This window comes from Callospermophilus lateralis, chromosome 9 (assembly GCF_048772815.1).
Source record: "Callospermophilus lateralis isolate mCalLat2 chromosome 9, mCalLat2.hap1, whole genome shotgun sequence".
Lineage (NCBI taxonomy): Eukaryota > Metazoa > Chordata > Mammalia > Rodentia > Sciuridae > Callospermophilus > Callospermophilus lateralis.
The window spans coordinates 13,405,684-13,425,878 of record NC_135313.1 but is presented as its reverse complement, the minus strand read 5'-3'; the positions used below and the strand labels follow the sequence as shown (position 1 = coordinate 13,425,878).

At 34.2% G+C, this 20,195-nt stretch overlaps 1 protein-coding gene across 1 annotated transcript in view; it reads right to left on the bottom strand.

The window, feature by feature from the left end:
* Cul3 (cullin 3) overlaps positions 1 to 20,195 on the bottom strand; it is an 84,090-nt gene that overhangs the window by 50,730 nt on the left and 13,165 nt on the right. Inside the window, exon 2 of the mRNA XM_076865549.1 lies at positions 13,450 to 13,647. Within this exon, the coding sequence (XP_076721664.1) occupies positions 13,450 to 13,647 (198 nt within the window). The remainder of the gene's footprint in view (positions 1 to 13,449; positions 13,648 to 20,195) is intronic.

The window sequence follows — 20,195 nt, the reverse complement described above, 5'->3', positions numbered from 1 at the left end:
GAGTATAGAGGCCATCTCTTCCAATTTGACACAGTTTGAAAACAGGTCCACAGCCCTTCACCTCTCGCTAAGAATTCTTGATTTAAAAGTTGAAAAGAGTGTTGTAATGTTTTGCTACTTATAGAATATAGCATATATGTTTCTATATCAATATTCATACATTGTGAATAATGGCAACACAGGATAATGAATGCTTGTAAAATGTTAAAGAACAGAAATTCATACATGCCTGGAAGGAACTCTTCTACTTCATACTCTGAAAGTTCTTAACGTAGCCAACTTTCAATTAATTATTTGTATATTCAATATAAATGTGGTAAATACTGTCGCTCTCATACTACGTTACTACTTTTAGATTTCTGTATTACAAAGCAAGTTTCTTCCTGTGTTTTGTTAATATTTTAAACTTTCCAAGTATTTACTAATGGTGAGATTCATGAATAATATAAATTTTACTGGTATTTGCTAGATTAACAATATTATTCCAATTATTTTTCACTAGCTTTAACAATAGGGTGGGGGGCTGGGGATGTGGCTCAAGCGGTAGCGTGCTCGCCTGACATGCGTGCGGTCCAGGTTCGATCCTCAGCACCACATACAAACAAAGATGTTGTGCCCGCTGATAACTAAAAAAAATAAATAAATATTAAAATTCTCTCTCTCTACCTCTCTCTCTCTTTAAAAAAAAAAAAAAGAATAGGGTGGGGGACTAAGGTTGTGGCTCAGAAGTAGAGCAGTCGCCTAGCATGTGTGAAGCCCTGGGTTCAATCCTCAGCACCACATAAAAATGAATAAATTAAATAAAGATATTGTGTCCAACTAAAAAAATTAAAAAAAAAAGAATAAGGATGGTAATCAAAGAAATCATACTAGTATCCATAATAAAACAGTAAGAGCTACTACAAGGAAAAATATTTTTTTCCTAACTGCTGTCAGAAGTTTTTTTTTTTATTTAAGTAATTTCACTGATGTACACAGTTAGCAATATAATTTTAAGGACTTTTACAAAAAGTACACCATTTTGAATTTCAAAAACAAATATTCCCCACTTTCACTGTTTGCTCTAAGTGTCCAAATTAATTGCTTCCAACAAGCAAAGCAAGGTGCTAGGCACTATGGAGGATACAAGAGGCATTTAAGCACTTTATCTCCTTTACCAGGAATAGGGGGATCCTAGTATTAGCATTCATATGACCTCAAAAATAGCAAGAGATTGAAAACAGAGGAACAAAAATGGTGTTAGGATAACACATTTTCATAATTCACTACATATGAGGACAAGGAAGAATCAACTTATTTTGATATCATTTTTAAAAATGCATTCTTCCCAGGGTGTGGTGGCACACACCTGTAATACCAGTTACTTCTGGGAGGCTGAGGCAGGAGGATTTCAAGTTCGAGGTCACCCTCTGCAACTCAGCAATTACCAGTCACAAACTAAAAAATAAAAAGAAAGGTCTGGTGATGTTGTTCAGTGGTAGAAGTTTTCTTAAATATAATATTCTTTTATACTTTTAAAAATAACATACCTTAGAAAATGAGGATTTCTCTGAGTACAAAATAATCATCACACACACACAAAATGTAGCTTTTTATTTACTAGGTGGAAAGGAACAAACCTAGAACAAAAGGTGTTTTACACCACAGAAAGATTCCACTATGAATTATCCATTTCCAATGGTTAAGATAAAAAAAAAAAAAATCATTTCACAAAATCACAATCTGATTTCCAATAAACTAATATACTGATTTCAAACAAACAGATGTATACAGCCAAATCACACTGTGTTTAAAATGATGGTTAGATTTAATAAATAACTTAGGCAGGTACAGGAAGAAGATAAAATACAAAATAGATCTCAGCAATCTGTGGCTATATACTATGGTGGTTTCCATTTTTATTGCCCTAGATGCTAGAGATTCATTCTAGAAGAAAAATGAATGCAAACCACAAACAAGCAACAAGAGACACAAAGATGAAAGAAAGGCCCTAGTTCATTCCTTCACATATTTAATAATATGAAAAGAATATCATCAAAAAAACATAAAAACAAGTAAGAGAAGATAACTGCCCTCAAAGAGCTTGCAATCTACTTACATAACAGCTAGTATTCAGTATCAGTAAACATTTGAAACCCTGGCTCTCCTGGCAACATCATCTCTCTCCAACCCTTTCAAAATAGAAGTCATTATCTTCCTAGTCTCTCATATCTCATGGTTACTATCTTCCTGACTTTCTAATAATTCCTTTTCCTTATCTTATCCCAAGTCTCTACTTTTGGGATTATCCTTTTCACATTTAGGACAATCACCCCATATTCAGCCTTTCTTTCTCTGCTTTCTGACTCCTATCATCATATGAAGCAACTGCAATATTCAACATAATACATTCCCACTATCATCCAATTACTTTAAGTTAGGAAAAAAGCACAAGACAAAATAGCAGAATTAAATCATCAATTAAACACTAAAAATGGCACTTATATTAAATATTTTACTCCATTTTCTCCATTACAGTCAGCCTCTTTTTATAGATTAAAAGCAATGGCTTTCCCCCACCAACAGAATAAGACCACCCACAGAAAACTTTTCAAAATCTAATCCAACTCACTTTACCATTTCTGTTTCCTACCCAGGTACCTGAAGATCCTTTATGTCCCAAATGCACTGGATCCACCTCACTGATACTAACTTAGCCTTTTTTCTCATGCAATTTTCCCTATTAACACTCTATCTTGCCTTTGTTCACATGATGAATCTTTAAAAATCCATTAAAGGTCTTGAAAGTGACCTCTTCTTTGTACCTCACCCTGAAATGCTCAGGCAAAAATAATGTCCTTTCAAATCTGATTATCTCACTAAAGCTATGAGTTTCCTGCTGGCAGGTATCATGCCTTACTTATTCTGGGGTGGCCGAAACACAGGAGAAACTTGGTACCTGTGGGCCTCAGAGTAGAATCTGTCTTTGCTAACAAAAGTCTTATTCTTAACTGCTTCCCTTAATATTCTTAATTTACTGCTACCATTTACTTTTATTTTATGCATACAAGCAATTAAAATACCTCTCTACATTCACCACATTTGCCTAGGAAAAAGGGAAAAAGCACTCAAAAAACTTTAATATAAAAGTCAAATCTGCTTAAGTAACTGGTACAGAACTTACCTTATCAACTTCAATCTCATAGGCAACTAATATACTCAGCCTTTATAGTACCCTTACATAAAGATCTTAATTTACCTACAAATAAATATAAAATTTAAAACACTGGCTCTTCTCCTTCCCCATCCAAAGAATAAATAGAAAAACAGTATACTGAAAAAGTAGTTTACATAGAGACTTCATTTGCAGCAAATGACAACCTACATACACAAAATAAACAGAAAGGTGTAGTTATATAAATAAAGCTTTTCCAGTTTAAGAAAAAAAAAAACAAAGAAAGAAAGTCACTTAAAAATTGAAACTATGCTATATCTCCTTCAAAAGTTTCAATTTCTCCATCTGTAAACCAAACACTTAGATCAGGATTATAAAGCACAGATCTGGGGAGGTAAGTTAAAAAACTAAAGTTCCACAAAGATAGTAGTCTTCAATATACTGCAAATGCCTGTCCAGTGCCTGGCATGAAACATCCTCAACAGGAAGCATTCTGAATGAATAGAAAGTGAGCAGGATAAAGCTCCTCTTATTCTGCCACCTTCTAAAAATAGTACTTGCATAACAGAATATATAGATGACTTTGTAAACCACTGAAATAAACCATCTTCTAAGTAACACTGAGTTGTTTCTAGATTTTAAAAGTTAACATCTTTTGTTCAGTTATTTTTCTAAGAGGAAAACAAAATTTCCAAGTACAAGGCTCATTTATAAGACTACCATGCTATTCAATCAGAATATGAATTTGAATGAGAAATTAAGCGTAAGGAAAATGTAAGAAACCTCCAAGACGTTAGCAAATTGAGTTAATAAAGCTCTTGCTACATTAAGTTTTTCCTCTGACTTAAAACAATGTAAAATTGAAATGGTTTTATTCTAAACACATATTATGGCACAATAATGGTAAAGTTCAAAACACTAGAACATTCTTAGGTCTAAATAACCCAAATGTATCGTATTATTACTATATAATGTTAAAATTCTTTTTTAAAAAAAATCTAATTTTTATTGATTAATAATCTGAAAAATCCAGAAAGGCCTAGTAATTTGTTCAAGACTGATAGTGGAAGAATTACTCTTAAAGCTCAGTTCTTATTTTCTACCTAGTACTTTTCCCACTGAAGTGTCATCTTTTGCTTACTTTTAAATATGGAGTGTCTAACATGAGGGAGAAGACAAGACAAAGCTTTGATTACTGTAAGATGACTTTAGACACTTGTCTATCTACCTATGCTCACATCCCCCAAGTAAGAATCTTATAAAAGAAGAATGAAGAGAGATGGCTCTATGTTTACCCTGCGCATAAGAAAACTGTCTTTTAACATTCAAAAGATATGTATGAACATGCGCGCGCACACAGACACACACACACACACACACACACACACACACACAAGCATACCAGCTATGAAAAACCAAAATTCTGGCTAAATAAATGTCCAAATTATTTGAAAATTAAGGTTAGAGCTAATTCTTAAAGTACTACCAACTCTCTGGTAATTTTTAGTTTCCAATACAATCTTTGAGTTAGGGTAAAGGAATGTATTAGTAAATAGAGCACATCTGATCCCTGCACTTGTGAAACAGATAGTAGATGTTTAGTTATAAAATATAATGAACATAGGAGACAATAATAGAGAAAGGAATGATGGGAAGTAACTACATAGGTCAAGAACCTCGCATTTGAGAGGTGTTGATGCTTAAACTGGGTCTTAGGAATGAGAGGTTGCTAATAAAAGAGGGTTGAAGGGCCATTCCAGACAGAGGGAATGGCTGTACAACATATTTCTCTGTAAAGGACCAGATGGATACTATTTTTTTTTTAACTTGTATTGTACCTCCTCAGCTCTGCTACCACAGCACAGAAGGAGAAGTAACCCGTACATAAATGAACAAGGCAGGATTCCAGTAAAACCTCAGGGTTTGATATTAGACCCCTTCTCTCTGTGATTTCATTTACTTCTAGTACTTTAAATATAATCTACCTATGCTCATATCCCCCAAATTACATTTCTAGTCCAAAGTTTTCAGACAACTAGATTTATGTATCAAATTCAATTCCACAGGTATCTAGAAATTAACCTGTTCAAATGGCACGCCATTTCCTACTTAAAATCTACATCATGAAGTCAAACAACAACAAGTGCTGGTGAGGATGTGGGGAAAAGGGTACACTTGTACACTGCTGGTGGGACTGCAAATTGGTGCGGCCAATTTGGAAAGCAGTATGGAGATTCCTGGGAAAGCTGGGAATGGAACCACCATTTGACCCAGCTATTGCCCTTCTCGGACTATTCCTTGAAGACCTTAAAAGAGCATACTATAGGGATACTGCTACATCGATGTTCATAGCAGCACAATTCACAATAGCTATACTGTGAAACCAACTTAGATGCCCTTCAATAGATGAATGGATTAAAAAAATGTGGCATTTATACAAAATTGAGTATTACTCAGCACTAAAAAATGACAAAATCATGGAATTTGCAGGGAAATGGATGGCATTAGAGCAGATTATGCTAAGTGAAGCTAGCCAATCCCTAAAAAACAAATGCCAAATGTCTTCTTTGATATAAGGAGAGCAACTAAAAACAGAGTAGGGAGGAAGAGCATGAGAAAAAGATTAACATTAAACAGGGATGAGAGGTGGGAGGGAAAGGGAGAGAGAAGGGAAATTGCATGGAAATGGAAGGAGACCCTCATTGTTATACAAAATTACATATAAGAGGATGTGAGGAGAAAGGGGAAAAAAAACAAGGGAGAGAAATGAATTACAGTAGATGGGGTAGAGAGAGAAGATGGGAGGGGAGGGGAGGGGGGATAGTAGAAAGATAGCAGAATACAACAGTCACTAGTATGGCAATATGTAAAAACGTGGATGTGTAACCGATGTGATTCTGCAATCTGTATACGGGGTAAAAATGGGAGTTCATAACCCACTTGAATCAAATGTATGAAATATGATATGTCAAGAGCTTTGTAAAGTTTTGAACAACCAATAAAAAAAATCTCCATCAGAAAGTAGAATCACCTCAATTATATTTCAAAAGCCAAAAACCTAGAAATCACCTTAATTTTTCTTTTATTCCCTATAATCAGTCAGCAGGCAACATTCTTTGTACATGTGAAATGAATCTTGAATATGAAAACTCTTCTCAATTACCAATGTCACTAAACCAGTATAAATCATTATTAACACCCATTACTGGATTGCTTCTTTCCAGTCCCCTCAACACTTAAGCCCTCTAATTTATTTTCCACACAGCAGACAAAGTCATAGTTTAAACCTATACCGCAGTTTGTCATTGTCATGCTTCAAATCATTGAGTGGCTTCCTAATATACATAAAACTAAGTACAGAACCCTCTGTCATGACTTTGAAAGTTGGGCTCAATGGCTTCTGGTTCTTTCTCCAATCTTACTTTGTCCCATTCCTCCCCATTACCAACTGAATTTTCCATTCACAACGGGCTTTATGTCAATGTCTCTACTCCAGGAATTGGCAAAGGATGGCTTGCTGCCTTTGTAAAATAAGGTTTTACTGGAATCCTGCCATGTTCATTTACGTACCGGTTACTGCTGCTTCTGTGCTGTGGCAGCAGAGCTGAGGAGGTACAATACAAGTTAAAAAAAAAAAAAAATAGTGAGTATCCATCTGGTCCTTTACAGAGAAATATGTTGTACAGCCATTCCCTCTGTCTGGAATGACCCCTCAACCCTTTTTTATTAGCAACCTCTCATTCCTAAGACCCAGTTTAAGCATCAACACCTCTCAAATGTGAGGTTCTTGACCTATGTAGTTACTTCCCATCATTCCTTTCTCTATTATTGTCTCCTATGTTCATTATATTTTATAACTAAACATCTACTATCTGTTTCACAAGTGCAGGGATCAGATGTGCTCTATTTACTAATACATTCCTTTACCCTAACTCAAAGTCTGAAAAACACTTCTGAATGCTGAATTCTGTGATGAGAAGCCTTATAACGACAGCCTTGAGACTGACAAAATCTTATGAGTCCTTAAATCTAAAGGGTTGCAGAACGTTTTTCTTCTAGTATTAACTTAGATGCTTCCTCTGTTACTTATTTATTTTTTAAGACAAAAGTTATGGGAGGGAAACATTTCTATGAAAACTGAAATATTTTCATACTTACTAAACAAGACACGATAAAAACATATGGAAAGGTACAAAGGTCATATCACATCCTATATTTTGCTTTGTGGTCTTGAGAATTTCACTGAATTCCTAAGTTTCCTCAAAGGAGACATTCTTCTAGGATAGAAAAAAAATTGCACTACCAAAAGTGAACCAGAGGACTAGCACATTTTCTGTCCTGATTCAATTTGGGGAACTTATTTCCAAAGCCAAAAATAAGCTCTTTTCATCCTCAAGAAGTATCCTCTCTGTAACTTCCCCTCATTTGCCTTTTGGTCATTTGTACTCTCTATTTTACCAAAAACATTTGTCAAAATATTCACTATTCTCTCCTTGAAATCAAAGTAACAACAAACTCCATTAAAAAAAAAACAGCTCAGGAGCTAGGGTTGTGGTTCAGTGGTAGAGTCCTTGCCTACCATGTGTGAGGCACTGGGTTCAATTCTTAGCACTGCATATGTAAATAAAATTAAGGTCCACTGACAACTAAAAAGTATTAAAAACAAAAACACCAGCCCAGGACTGGGGTTGTGGCTCAGGGGTTGGGGCTGAGCAGTAAAGCGCATGCAAGACACTGGGTTTGATCCTCATTACCACATAAAAATAAATAAGTGCCCAACTACAACTAAAATAACACACACACACACACACACACACACACACACACCAGTCCTATGTAATTGCATGCAAAAACTGTATTTCCCTTCAATTCTTCAATGTGAAAGGATGGGTCATAGCTATCTATACCACAGAACTAAAAAAATTATATATGTAGATATAAAAAAAAACATGTAACTCAACTCCTTCCATTTACCTCAAATGCCATAATTTTATTCTCTTTTAATGCCGAGTAATATTCCACCATGTATATATACCACAGTTTCTTTATCCATTCATTTACTGAAGGGCATCTACATTGATCCCACAGTTTAGCTATTGTGAACTGAACTGCTTAAACATTGATTTGACTGTGTCACTACTATAGTATGCTGATTTTAAGTCCTTTAGGTATAGACCAAGTATAAAATTATGGCATTTGTAGGTAAATGGATGGAGATGGAGAATATCATACTAAGCGAAGTAAGTCAATCCCCAAAAACCAAAGGCTGAATGGTATGGTAAACAGATGCTGATCCATAATGGGGGGAGGCGACATGGGAAGAATGGAGACACTTTGGATTAGGCAAAGGGCAGGGGGAAGGGTACAGGGTAAGAAAGATGGTGGAATGAGATGGATACCCTAGCTAGGTACATGTATGATTGTACAAAAGGTACAACTCTACATCATGTACAACCAGAGGAATGAAAAGTTGTGCTCCATTTGTGTACAATGAAACAAAATGCATCCTGCTATCATGTATAACTGATTAGGGAAAAAATTTTAAATGTTAATATAAAAAAAGTAGCTCAGCTAATTGCTAAAAACATAATGAACAAAAAAGTGACAAAACAGTAATGTTGCAGAACCACAAAAATGGGTACCTACTGTGACATTAAAGATAGGTAATTTATACCACAGAACCCTAAGCCATTCCCTTACCTTCAAATCAAAATGGGAAATGCAGGAGGTAATATGGATGTTCATGCAAACTATATTTTTGCTCATTATATTATACTTGGCATCCCTAAGTTTATTTAGTAAAACACTGACATTTTCTATATTAGAAGGCAAACATTTAGAGCTACTTTATATTGGCCCTATCAGTTAACAGTTCTCTTTTGGTACCAGAACTATATTTGTATGGCTATTACAAGTTTTTCATAAAATAAGGTGAAATAAGAAAAATGGAAAAGAATGTGGGTGTGGTGGCACATGTCTGTAATCCCAGTGGCTTGGGAGCTGAGGCAGGAGGATCACAAGTTCAAAACTAGTCTCCACACTTAGAGAGGTCCAAAGAAACTCAGTGAGACCCTGTCTCTAAATAAAATACAAAAAAGGGCTGGGAATGAGGCTCAGTGGTTAAGTGCCCCTGGGTTCAAGTCTCAGTACGCCTCCCTCAAAAAAAGATAAAAATGAAAGTATGGATACAGGCAGAAGTTTCAAGAACTTAATTACCATACGTCTATCAACAATCAGATATGCTGAAATTGATACATTTCCTAGACAAAAACTGGTCCAATGGTTTTTGTGGGAAAAAAAGGAAAAAAAATTAAAGACATATTATTAATGATCATGCATAAGAGAAAAAAATTCATTCAGCATATATGCTTTTTCATTTATTTAGTATAATCAACTTGAATACACATTTAGGAAATGTACTAGAAGAAACAGCTTTATATTTTGAAACAACAGTTGCTGTGGACTGAACATTTATATCACCCTTGAATTCATATGTGGAAGTTCTAATCCTCAATGAAAGTAGAGTTTTTACCATCTGACCATGTTTTAGAGTCCAAAAACCATTCACTTAAAACACTTGACTTCACATTATGGCCTCCCCTCTGCTCCTCACTTTTCTAAGAGCCGATTCTCAACCACAACACATGAGTATAAAGATGCTTTTCCTGCATCTATGCCCAAGCTACAAAACACTGCTTAAAAAAAAAAAAAAAAAAAAAAATCACATTCAGATCAACCCCTACTAAACCATCATTTTCTTCACTTGTCAATTCCTTAGTACATACCGTACAAGGGCTACTCCAAGTTTCTTCATCTCATTTTCAGAAGATGGATGGTTTGATTACTAGATTCATGATGGTTTTAAAAATAAAGAATTTCAGATATTACACCCAACTCCCTCCTTTTACATAAGTGGAATTTATAACTGAAAGAACTGTAGCTGTTTGAACTGACTCAACTAATTTGAAGCTTCTCAATCACCTCAATTTTAGCATATTTAGTGCATTCTGATCAATCCATTCTGCTTCAAAAGCAGATTTACAGAGAAGTTAAGGGGTCAGCCTGAAGCCAGACTGCCTAAATTCAGTTCCAGCTAGACTGATTACTCACTACATGCATATGAGCAAATTATCAATTCTCTGTGCCTCAGTTTCTTCCTTTATAAAACAGATATTATCTGATCCATTGGCTTGAGGCCATCAGTTAAATTAATACACATAATAGCACTAGAATTGAGATTAACATACAGTAAATGTTAGTTATCATCAATATTAACATTCCCTATAGAATTTCTGGCAAATGTGAGCATGCCTGTAATTTGATTTTCCATTATTCTTTTTATTTATCCATATGGCATTACTGAGGGTTGAATGCAGGGTACATACCAGGCAAACACTCTATCCCTAAGCTATATACCCAACCCTTTTTATTTTGAGACATTGTCTGGCTAAGTTGCCCTAGCTGGATTCAAACTTGTGATCCTTCTGATTCAGCCTCCCTAGTGGCTGGGATTATAGGTAGGTGCTACCATGCTACTTCTTTATTCTTAATCTCATACTCTTAACCATATCAAACACTCCAATCTTCCACCCTTCAGTAGTTTTACTAAACAAGTTTTCCACTCTCCTTTCCTTCTTTGTTTTGATGCCAAACTTCTTAGATTAATCTTCTTTTTTTACCCACAACAACTTAACTATAGTTTGCTACTGAACATTTATCCCTTGGCTCTTCACTCTCTAAATCTAACACTTACTCACCAGTATATGCTATCAAATGCCAAATCCCCTTATCTAGTTTTAAGTTCTTGCCTTAGTTCTAAACATATCTACAAATATACATTTTTTTACTTGAGCAATTTATGACCTCACACTGATTCTTAAGGTACTTACCAACTATAAAAATTGTCAATTTAATCTAAAACAAAACCTACCCTTTCCTCATTCCAAGTCAGATTTCCACTATAACTTCATAACATTCCTATTTGTGGTACGATAAGTCCTCCTAATAAGCAAATTATGCCTAATCTTACTTAAAAATTTCTGGCCTAGGAAATACATTAATTTCCAGTCTATGATTTTACCCAGACTTTTCCAGGTCATCTCCTGATTCTAGTGAAAGTCCTTGAAATTCTACATTTACATCTTTCTTATACTAACCTTCAAACAGTTTATCACCTTATCACCCATTTTTAAAACTACCTAAACTCTGAACTGTTTGGTCCAAATCCCTTAGTCTCACATTCAAATTTTTCTATAATCAGTTCCTATATAAACTCTCAAACACTGTAATTAAACTAATTCCCACAACTATTATAAATCTCAATCAAACTTCATCTGCCACCTAAATGTAATCAGATCAACTCTTTATAATCACATGCTATTTTGCCACCCTGCAGTGCATTCCACATTTTCATATGTATCTCTGATTTTTTAAAGTCTCAGTTAAATTTCACCCTTTCCCATGAAATCTTATAGTCCAGGATAATCTTTTCTTCATTTTGTTCCTAAACTATTTATCACTCACTTGCCACTCAATTATCTAGGGCTTCATACTGTTATTTAAATGTATTTCATTTCTCACATCAGAGTAAAAACAACCCCTAAAAGGGACAATATAATGTCTCTTCACATTTACTATATCTTCATTGAAAGCTGTGCACAGGAGGAACCTAAACAAAAACTGTTGATTGTATGAAGAACACGATCACCTTCATGAAATAATAAACTACCTCATTCGTGTAATCTTCTTCAAAGTAAGTATAAAAGGAAGAACAGAAATAGAAAGGTGCTAATTTGCCAACACTATAGTAATTAATGATTCACTCAAGAATCATGAATGAATGCAAAAACCATCAAATGGGCATTTCTGGTGAAACAGATAGTTACACAGTCTCAAAATATAACTGAACAGATTACTTATGAATTACAAAGGGAAAAAAATGGTACCTTCACAGTGGAGAAATCTGGCGGACACCAAGGGATCAAAGTTAACATCACCAATAATGGGTTAAACTGACATCATGTGCCTCCTGAAGTGATGAACTGAGGACACAACATCACTTATGTATTATTCCTGCCAAAAATGCATAACCTGAAACTAGTCATGAGGAAACAATCAGAAAAATCAAAAACTGTGGGGAAGTCTAAAAAACAACTGACCTATACTCTTCAAAAACGTCAATGTGTCAAAAGATAAGTACAGGGTGAGGAACTTGAATATATGATCCTAGATTGGATCTTCGATCATAAAACAAATTATTTAGAGGACATCACTTGTACACAGGACAGGACAATTGGTGATATATCAGTATGAACTGTATAACATATTTTGTTGATGTTAAACTGCCTAATTTTGATCAAAGTTCTTTGGTTACGTAAGAGAATTTCCTCATTCTTGGAAGAAACATTACTAGGTATTTTAGGGTAAATAAAATCTAAAACCTATTTTCTAATTGTTCCATAATAAAAATATTAATAATAGCAGTAAATAACAAGTATCAATAGAAAGATTTACAAAATGCTAACAACTGGTAAAGGGTACACAGGAATTCATAGTACCACATTTATGAAATTTTTATGGCTTTTTTTCCCCCAAAGTAAAATTTTAAAAATGAATACCTTCGTGCCATACAAAAAAATATGGAAAGTGTTTTATGAATCTGTGATATTTTATGTTTTGTTGAACAATCTTAAAGCAAGACATTGTGGTGAAGTTATTTCACAAAGGAGATTACATTTTATTTGCAGTGTGTTTCTGTTAAAACACTTGTTCTAAAACATATATAGCTTTTTGGAATCACAGAACCATTTTATATTGTTAGCACACCATTATTTTTTATAAATTCATGTTTACCACACAACTCAATTAAAATGTGTAAGATTAATTACAATTAGTGAAAAGTCTTGGAGAATATTTTTAAACAATATAATTTTATTATTTTCAAATATACAGGAAAAAGGAAAAAGCTAAAATGGGGTGATTAAAGCATTTTCAGAAAAAAATATTATCTCTAATGGTAAATAAATATTTGCCAACTACTAAGTCTTTGTTTCATTAATTACGATTATAGAGAACATACTTATAAGTTCACAAACTTTAACTTCTCTCAATTATCAAAAATCCTGAGTTAGCTGTGATTATAACTTTTGAATGAGGCTTTTGTAATATATGAATTAAAAATTTCTATAGGCTTTCTGGAGCCTTTAAAAAGAATACTTCTGATCAAAGTACAATATGGTATAAAAGATTCTCTACATTCAATACTGCATTAGCAACAGTCCTTTAAAGTCGGATACCTTATTTATGAGATGTTCGGTAACAACTTCTCTTAGTCCAGTGTAGAGCTTTTCTCCATGTTTATGCAAAACCATTGTATATGCATTTCTATAGAGCTCCTCAAAACTAAGACCACTGTTATTCTTACGCTGGATTTCTTGAATTGCATTTTTCAGAAGGTCCCAAATGCTGTTTACGTATTTTTCATCCATGGTCATCTGTAATATCCAAGAAAGAGAAGAGACAAAAAAAAAACCAATGGTTGAAAATCTTTCTTCTGTATTTGTCCATACAGTAAATTATTTTATTATATGACTATGATTATAAACCTGCATGATTTACAAGGATGTTAACCTGTCTTAACAGAAATAAAGGAATACATTTTTAAAAAGTCTCTGGAACTGAAAAAAGTAATTTTTTTTTAATCCTTTAAGACATGCCTCCTACATTCTTAACCTATGGCAGAATTCTCCACTTTAAATAAAACCATAATGATTTATATATCCAGAAATCACTTAACCCTCCCCTCTCCCCCACCCTTCTTCCAAAACACTTATCATGGAGTATCCCAACAGCCAACCTATTCCTGACAAGAACCTATGTAGTTTGAAAATAAATGGAGGATAACATTTACCTACCAACACTGATTCACCTCCATTTAGGTTCTTAGCCATAAACTACAAGTGTACCCCGCTCCTGCAACACCACAACCCTGCTTTTTTCTAGTCTGATTTTACTCTCCTAGATGATTTTAAATCACCTCCTATATCCTCAATCTAAAATGACTATTTCTTGTTCCACTCAGAAAACAGAAACAATCTGAAGAGATACTGCGTTAACTGACCATATCCACTGCACTTTATGCAAATACAATCTGCTAGTTCTTGTGTTCAAAGTATTGAGTTCTTTCACTCACAATTACAGGAATCAGAAATACACAAATCATATAAGAACTTGTTGGAAACATAGAATTTCAGACAAAAACAAGAGCCTACATTTGAATAAAAACTCTAGGTGATACATAATATACAATAAAATCTGATGAAGTACTTCCATCCCAAATCACGTATTCGAAGACCCCTTTTTTGGAAATCACCCTTAACACCATCAATTTTTTTTCCTCTACCAAAGAATTCACATTCACATGTCAGCAGTTTCATGTCTTAAGAAAAAAATCCTCACAATCCCTCTATTACTCAAGTACCACCTAATTTCTTACCAGGTACAGTGAAATCACAGGCAGGGAGAGAGAGATTTCTACCTTTACTGTTCCCAAGTCCTATTTTTTCCATTATATCTTGAACCCACTCCAATAAAGCTTTCATCTTTACCATTTCACTTAAAACTACTCCCCACTGATTTCTACAGTGCTATATCTAATGGTTAACATCTTAAATCTCCTCTTACTTGACTAATCTGGCTGCACTGAACAGACCTACTTCTTGAAACTGATTTTTCTTGTACCTTCCAAGCACCATAATCTCATCTTGCTTCCTACTTTACTGGTTCCTAGCTGTCAGTCTTCTTTACTTTCTTACTCATTACCAAATCTCCATACCAAAAGGCTCTGGTTACAGACTGCTTGTCTATCCACATTAAGTTTCTAAGTGTTGATCATCTATTCTCCTCACTTCCAATCAATCTCGGAATTTATATATCCTATTTAGCCCTCTCCCTTGCATACCCAAGTCATTTATCTGACTACTTGAATGCCTATGAGGCATCTAAGCCTAGCAGGCATCTTCAAAGTCTCAACCTTCTAAGCCCCCACCCCCAGCTTCCCTGCAGTCTTTGATCTGATAACCTCTCAACTTCATCTTTTTCTATATTGCTCACTCTACTCTATGCAGACTAGCCTCCTTAGCTGGAATACATAAATCAGCTCATTTCAATGTCTTTGTATTTGCTACTTTCTGTCTATAATGTTCTTCCCTCAGATATCTATCTGCACAGCTCAAACCTCTGCTCAACTGTCAACAGTGGAGTTTTAAATGGCCATTCTATTTATAGTAACAGACTCCCCTAACTACTGATCCTAAATTCAACCCCACATTCTTTATTTCTTGCTTTGATTTCTCATCCCTCAGCCAAATGTCAGCTCCATGAAGGCAGGGATTTTTTGTTGTTGTTGTTAATGATTTTGTACAATTATTTAATTAAGGAACCATCTTTATGCCACAAAAATCTACCCAGTTCTGCATTTTTACAACCTAGGTAACATGAGTCACTGTCACACATACTTTTGACCTGAACTAGATAAAAATTAGTTAGTGGAATCCTTTCCAAATCACATATGATGGATGTAAATATGAAAAAGGAAAGAGTAGGCAAGACAGATCATTCAGTCAGCCTAGCTGTAAAATACAAGTTCAACCCTATATCAAGATGCTCCTTAAGCAGATGACTCAAAATGAATCTTACTTCAATCTTTTTTGGAGAGTTTAAAAAAGGAATATTTTAACAGAGCCATTTTCTTTGCTTTTACCCAAAGTCTATTCAAATTTTAGGTCTATCAGAGACTTCTTATCAAATGACTTTAAGAGAATCTATCCCTATGCCTACACTGCTTTCTAGTTTTATCAAATATATTGATACATAAAATGTCATCAATAGGAAAAAAGTTACATGGATAATATATTCTAAATAAGTTTTTACACATAAAAGATATCAGCCCAAGTCATAAATGATGGCCTCAACTCCTTTGTGTGGAATGTGGTTTTAGTTTGATGAAGCATATGTTGAGGTTATAACAAAGCAAACAAAAACATTGTCTTGTGACATCATATAACGCTGAATATTCGATATAATTTCAATGAAAGACTAAAGTGAATGTGGAGCATCAACTCCGGAGACAATGTGTGTTGCTAACAGTTGAGCAAGACATCAAATAATCTTTTCAAAATTATTGAAAAGATCCAATATTAGCTAGAAAAAGTATTTAAATATCTCTACCAATTTCTATCAGAAAATAAAGAATTTTAAATATATAAGCCAAGAGGCTTCAAATATTATACAATTATGTTATAATACAAGAACTATTTTTCACCTATAAAAGGTGCTTTATAATTCAAGACTTATGTAGTATTTTTTGCACTGTTTATGCCTTACAAATAGAACACTAATGGGGCCAGAAGACAACTTATGTTCCTGCTGTGTGATTGTTAAGGTAAAAATATACTCAAATGAATGAGAAGAAAATAGATCCAAAGAGATTAAATGACTTACTCAAAATTAGAGCTAGATCTAAAATTCAAGTATCCCAAAATCCAAACCACTGGACTCATATTTCACTATGCTAACATGAAATAATAATAACTCATATTTCACTATGCTAATTATCAAAGTGTGAGTCACTGATTATCTGGGTAAACACAGTATGTACATTAGAGAATATACGTTTTGTCAGACAGGCATGGAAATGTATTATATGTTTCTTACAAACCAGATGATCTTGAGCAAACTATTTAACTCCTGTAAGTCGTCTGAGTTCCTCACTTGCAAGGTGTGTTTAATAACTCTATCTCAAAATACTGTCATGGAAATTAAATGAGAATGTCAGTGAACAGCCTAGCCTAGTCCAGGGCACAATATAATCAATCCCCTTACAACAGATACAATCTCTTGAACTCAAGATAAACTCAACAAACAACAAACAACATAAAGAAAGACAGGTTTTCAAGCTTTGCAAATAAACAAATATATTAAAACAAAAGCACATCAAGAGCACAACTATGACAAATACAAATCAAAATAAGTCATTAATGTAGCTTTCTTTCAGAAATATTATTCCCCATACCTTATGTCTCCTAACTTTTCCAGAGCCATTTAAATCATTCTCAGCCCAATAACTCTATGACTTTTTTCATACTACTCTGAGTCCCTGGTGTATTTTCATTCATGATCAAAGTTACAACTACTATTCATACATGTAGGATTCTACAACTTAAGAAACACTATATAGTTTGCAAGAAATTCTAGAAGTTTCTAAAACTATTCACAAATTTTTGCAAACGTGTGTATTTCTTTTCTGGAAATTTAGATTTCCCAAAAAGTTTAGCTCACATCTTAAAGAAGAAACATCATTACTGGCTTTATGTTAATGGCTTCCAAATATATATTGCCAGCCCAGATATTTGCCTGAACTCCTCTATTGAACACCCTGCTGGGTTATTTCCAAATCAATGCTCCTGACACAGATCAAACTCAACTTGTCCTCATCATTCAAACCTGCGCAAACCTTTCTCCTGTATTCTCTTATTCAGTCATGGGAATACAGATCACTTAATTTCACAAACCAAAAGCATTATCTGACATTCTTCCATCCTTGAAAAGTCTTCTAAAGGGATGGGGAGGAGCACCTTAAAGGAAAACACACCCCTCAAGATGTTAGAAAAAGAACACTCTTATATTGTTGGTATTGTAAATTAGTACAACCATTATGGAAATCTGCATGCAGGTTCCTCAAAAGACTAGACATGAAACCAACATACGACCCAACTATACTACTCCTCATACATATCCTAAAGACTTCAAGTCACCATATCCAGAGCAATACATGCATACCCATGTTCAGAGCAGCACAATTCACAAGAGCTGAACTATGGAACCAATCTAGATGTCCATCAGTGGATGAATCAATACAGAAAATGTGATGTGTGTACATATGTGTATACAAACACTGGAGTTTTATTCAGCCATAAAGAAGAATAAAATTATGTCATTTGCATGTCATGGATGGAACTGGAGAGAATCATGTTAAGTGAATAAGCCAGACTCAAAGTCAAGGGTCATATGTTTTTTCTCATACATGGAAGCTAGAGAGACGAAAGAAAAAGAAAAAGGTGGGGGAGGGGATCTCATAAAAACTAAAGGGAGATCAGTAGAGGAAAGAAACCCAGGGAAAGAAAGGGGGAAATACTGGGGAATGATATTGGCAAAATTATATTGTCATATTGTATGCATGGATATGTAACAATTAATAGCAACATTAGTACAACTATAATGCACCAATTTTAAAAAATAGAAAAAATAAACAGTTAAAAAAAAAAAACTCCCTGCATTTTATAGAGACATCCCCAGCCCTATTTTGTATTTTATTTAGAGACAGGGTCTAACTTAGTTGCTTAGTGCCTTGCTTTTTGCTGAGGCTGGCTTTGAACTTGCAATCCTGCTGTCTCAGACTCCAGAGCTGCTTCGATTACAGGCAGGTGTGCACCACCACACCCAGTTTTATCCAATTCTTTACATTTCCTCTGAACATAGCTCAGGTGACGTATTCTCCAGAAATGCTTACTAGACCTCCTCAAAGTTAATGTTCCTCAGCTCTTCCATAATGCTCAAGTTATAATTATTACCATGTTCTCCTACTGCTTCATAACTATCAGTTTATGTATCTTCTTCTAAGAGATCGTGAGATTCTCTCAAAGGATTATGCATTTTTTTCAATGTCACTTAGATGGCAGAAAACAAATGTCTGTTGAATGAATACTATTTTACCTACATATACCAACATAATTTAAAATGTGAACATTTTAATAACCAGGCACGATACTGAAAAACATGTGAATGTGTTGGTCTGCAGTAACTAATCTAATTTTAAAATAACCACATATTTTTCAAATAAAATACACAAGCAAGACTCAAATTTTTTTATCAAGTAGTGTTTTTCAGATTTTTCTCCATTTACCTTACTAAGGAACTCAGAAGGCTGCTTAATGTATGTGTATGTGTGTGTGTGTGTTGTGTGTGTGTGTGTATCTCCTTGATATAGAAACAATATTAAGCACCACGGAAACTTTATTTTAAAAGGACTAAATGTTCAACTCTCAATCTCATCAATACATTAACTATAAAACCATCAGTCAGTACATTCAGGAAATGATAAAATCTAGAGGTTCTAAATTTATGTATATTTTTAAGAGTAATAACATTCTTTTAAAGTACCAATCTAAATCAAGCAGGACTTTAATCCCATTCATGACTCTGATTTACTTAGGTTGTAATAAATGCAAATGCACTAAGGAAGGAATCTGGTAAACAAGGTTTAAGCAAAACAATAAAAAATAAAATGAAATGCACATACATTCACACAAAACTTTTAATGTTTATTATGTAATATGAGATGCGTACAGTACAGTTCCTAAAGAAGCTTAAGTTACAAAGTGATCATCAGTAAACAAGTAATATAGCAGGAAAAAAAACACAAGAGCTCTTTCAAGACTTCTAATTTTTAGAAGTGGCCTTTGCCCCTTACCTCCCCCAATCCAAGATAGTATTAATAACAAAAATAACTCTAACACACTTTGTTCTTTCAAAAACATCTAATTGTTTATCACTTCAAATAACAACATAACCTTCAAAATGCCTGAATTTGAAAGGATGAGTCTATTATATACTTACACATCTTGAATGTTCTGTATTATTAAAAGTTGAACAGAACTACATCATGAGATAAATTAAAACTAAAACGAAGAGAACTATACGTTTCACATCCATTATATACAAAGGACAAGAAGTCTTCAGTCCCCTGTGAATAATCTACAGGAAGAAATCTGAAACAGGGTGGGTGGGGGAAAAGGGTGCAACTTTGAAATTCCAGGCAATTCAGAATGACACAGCTAGAAAAAAATAAACAAGGAAAAATGCTGGATCTTATTTTTAAACAACAGCTTCAAAATAGCTTCTGTGATGCAAACATCTGAGAAATGGCAGTATTCTGATCAAACATAACTACCAGTGATTATATTAAAAAGCTCCCTTCCAAACT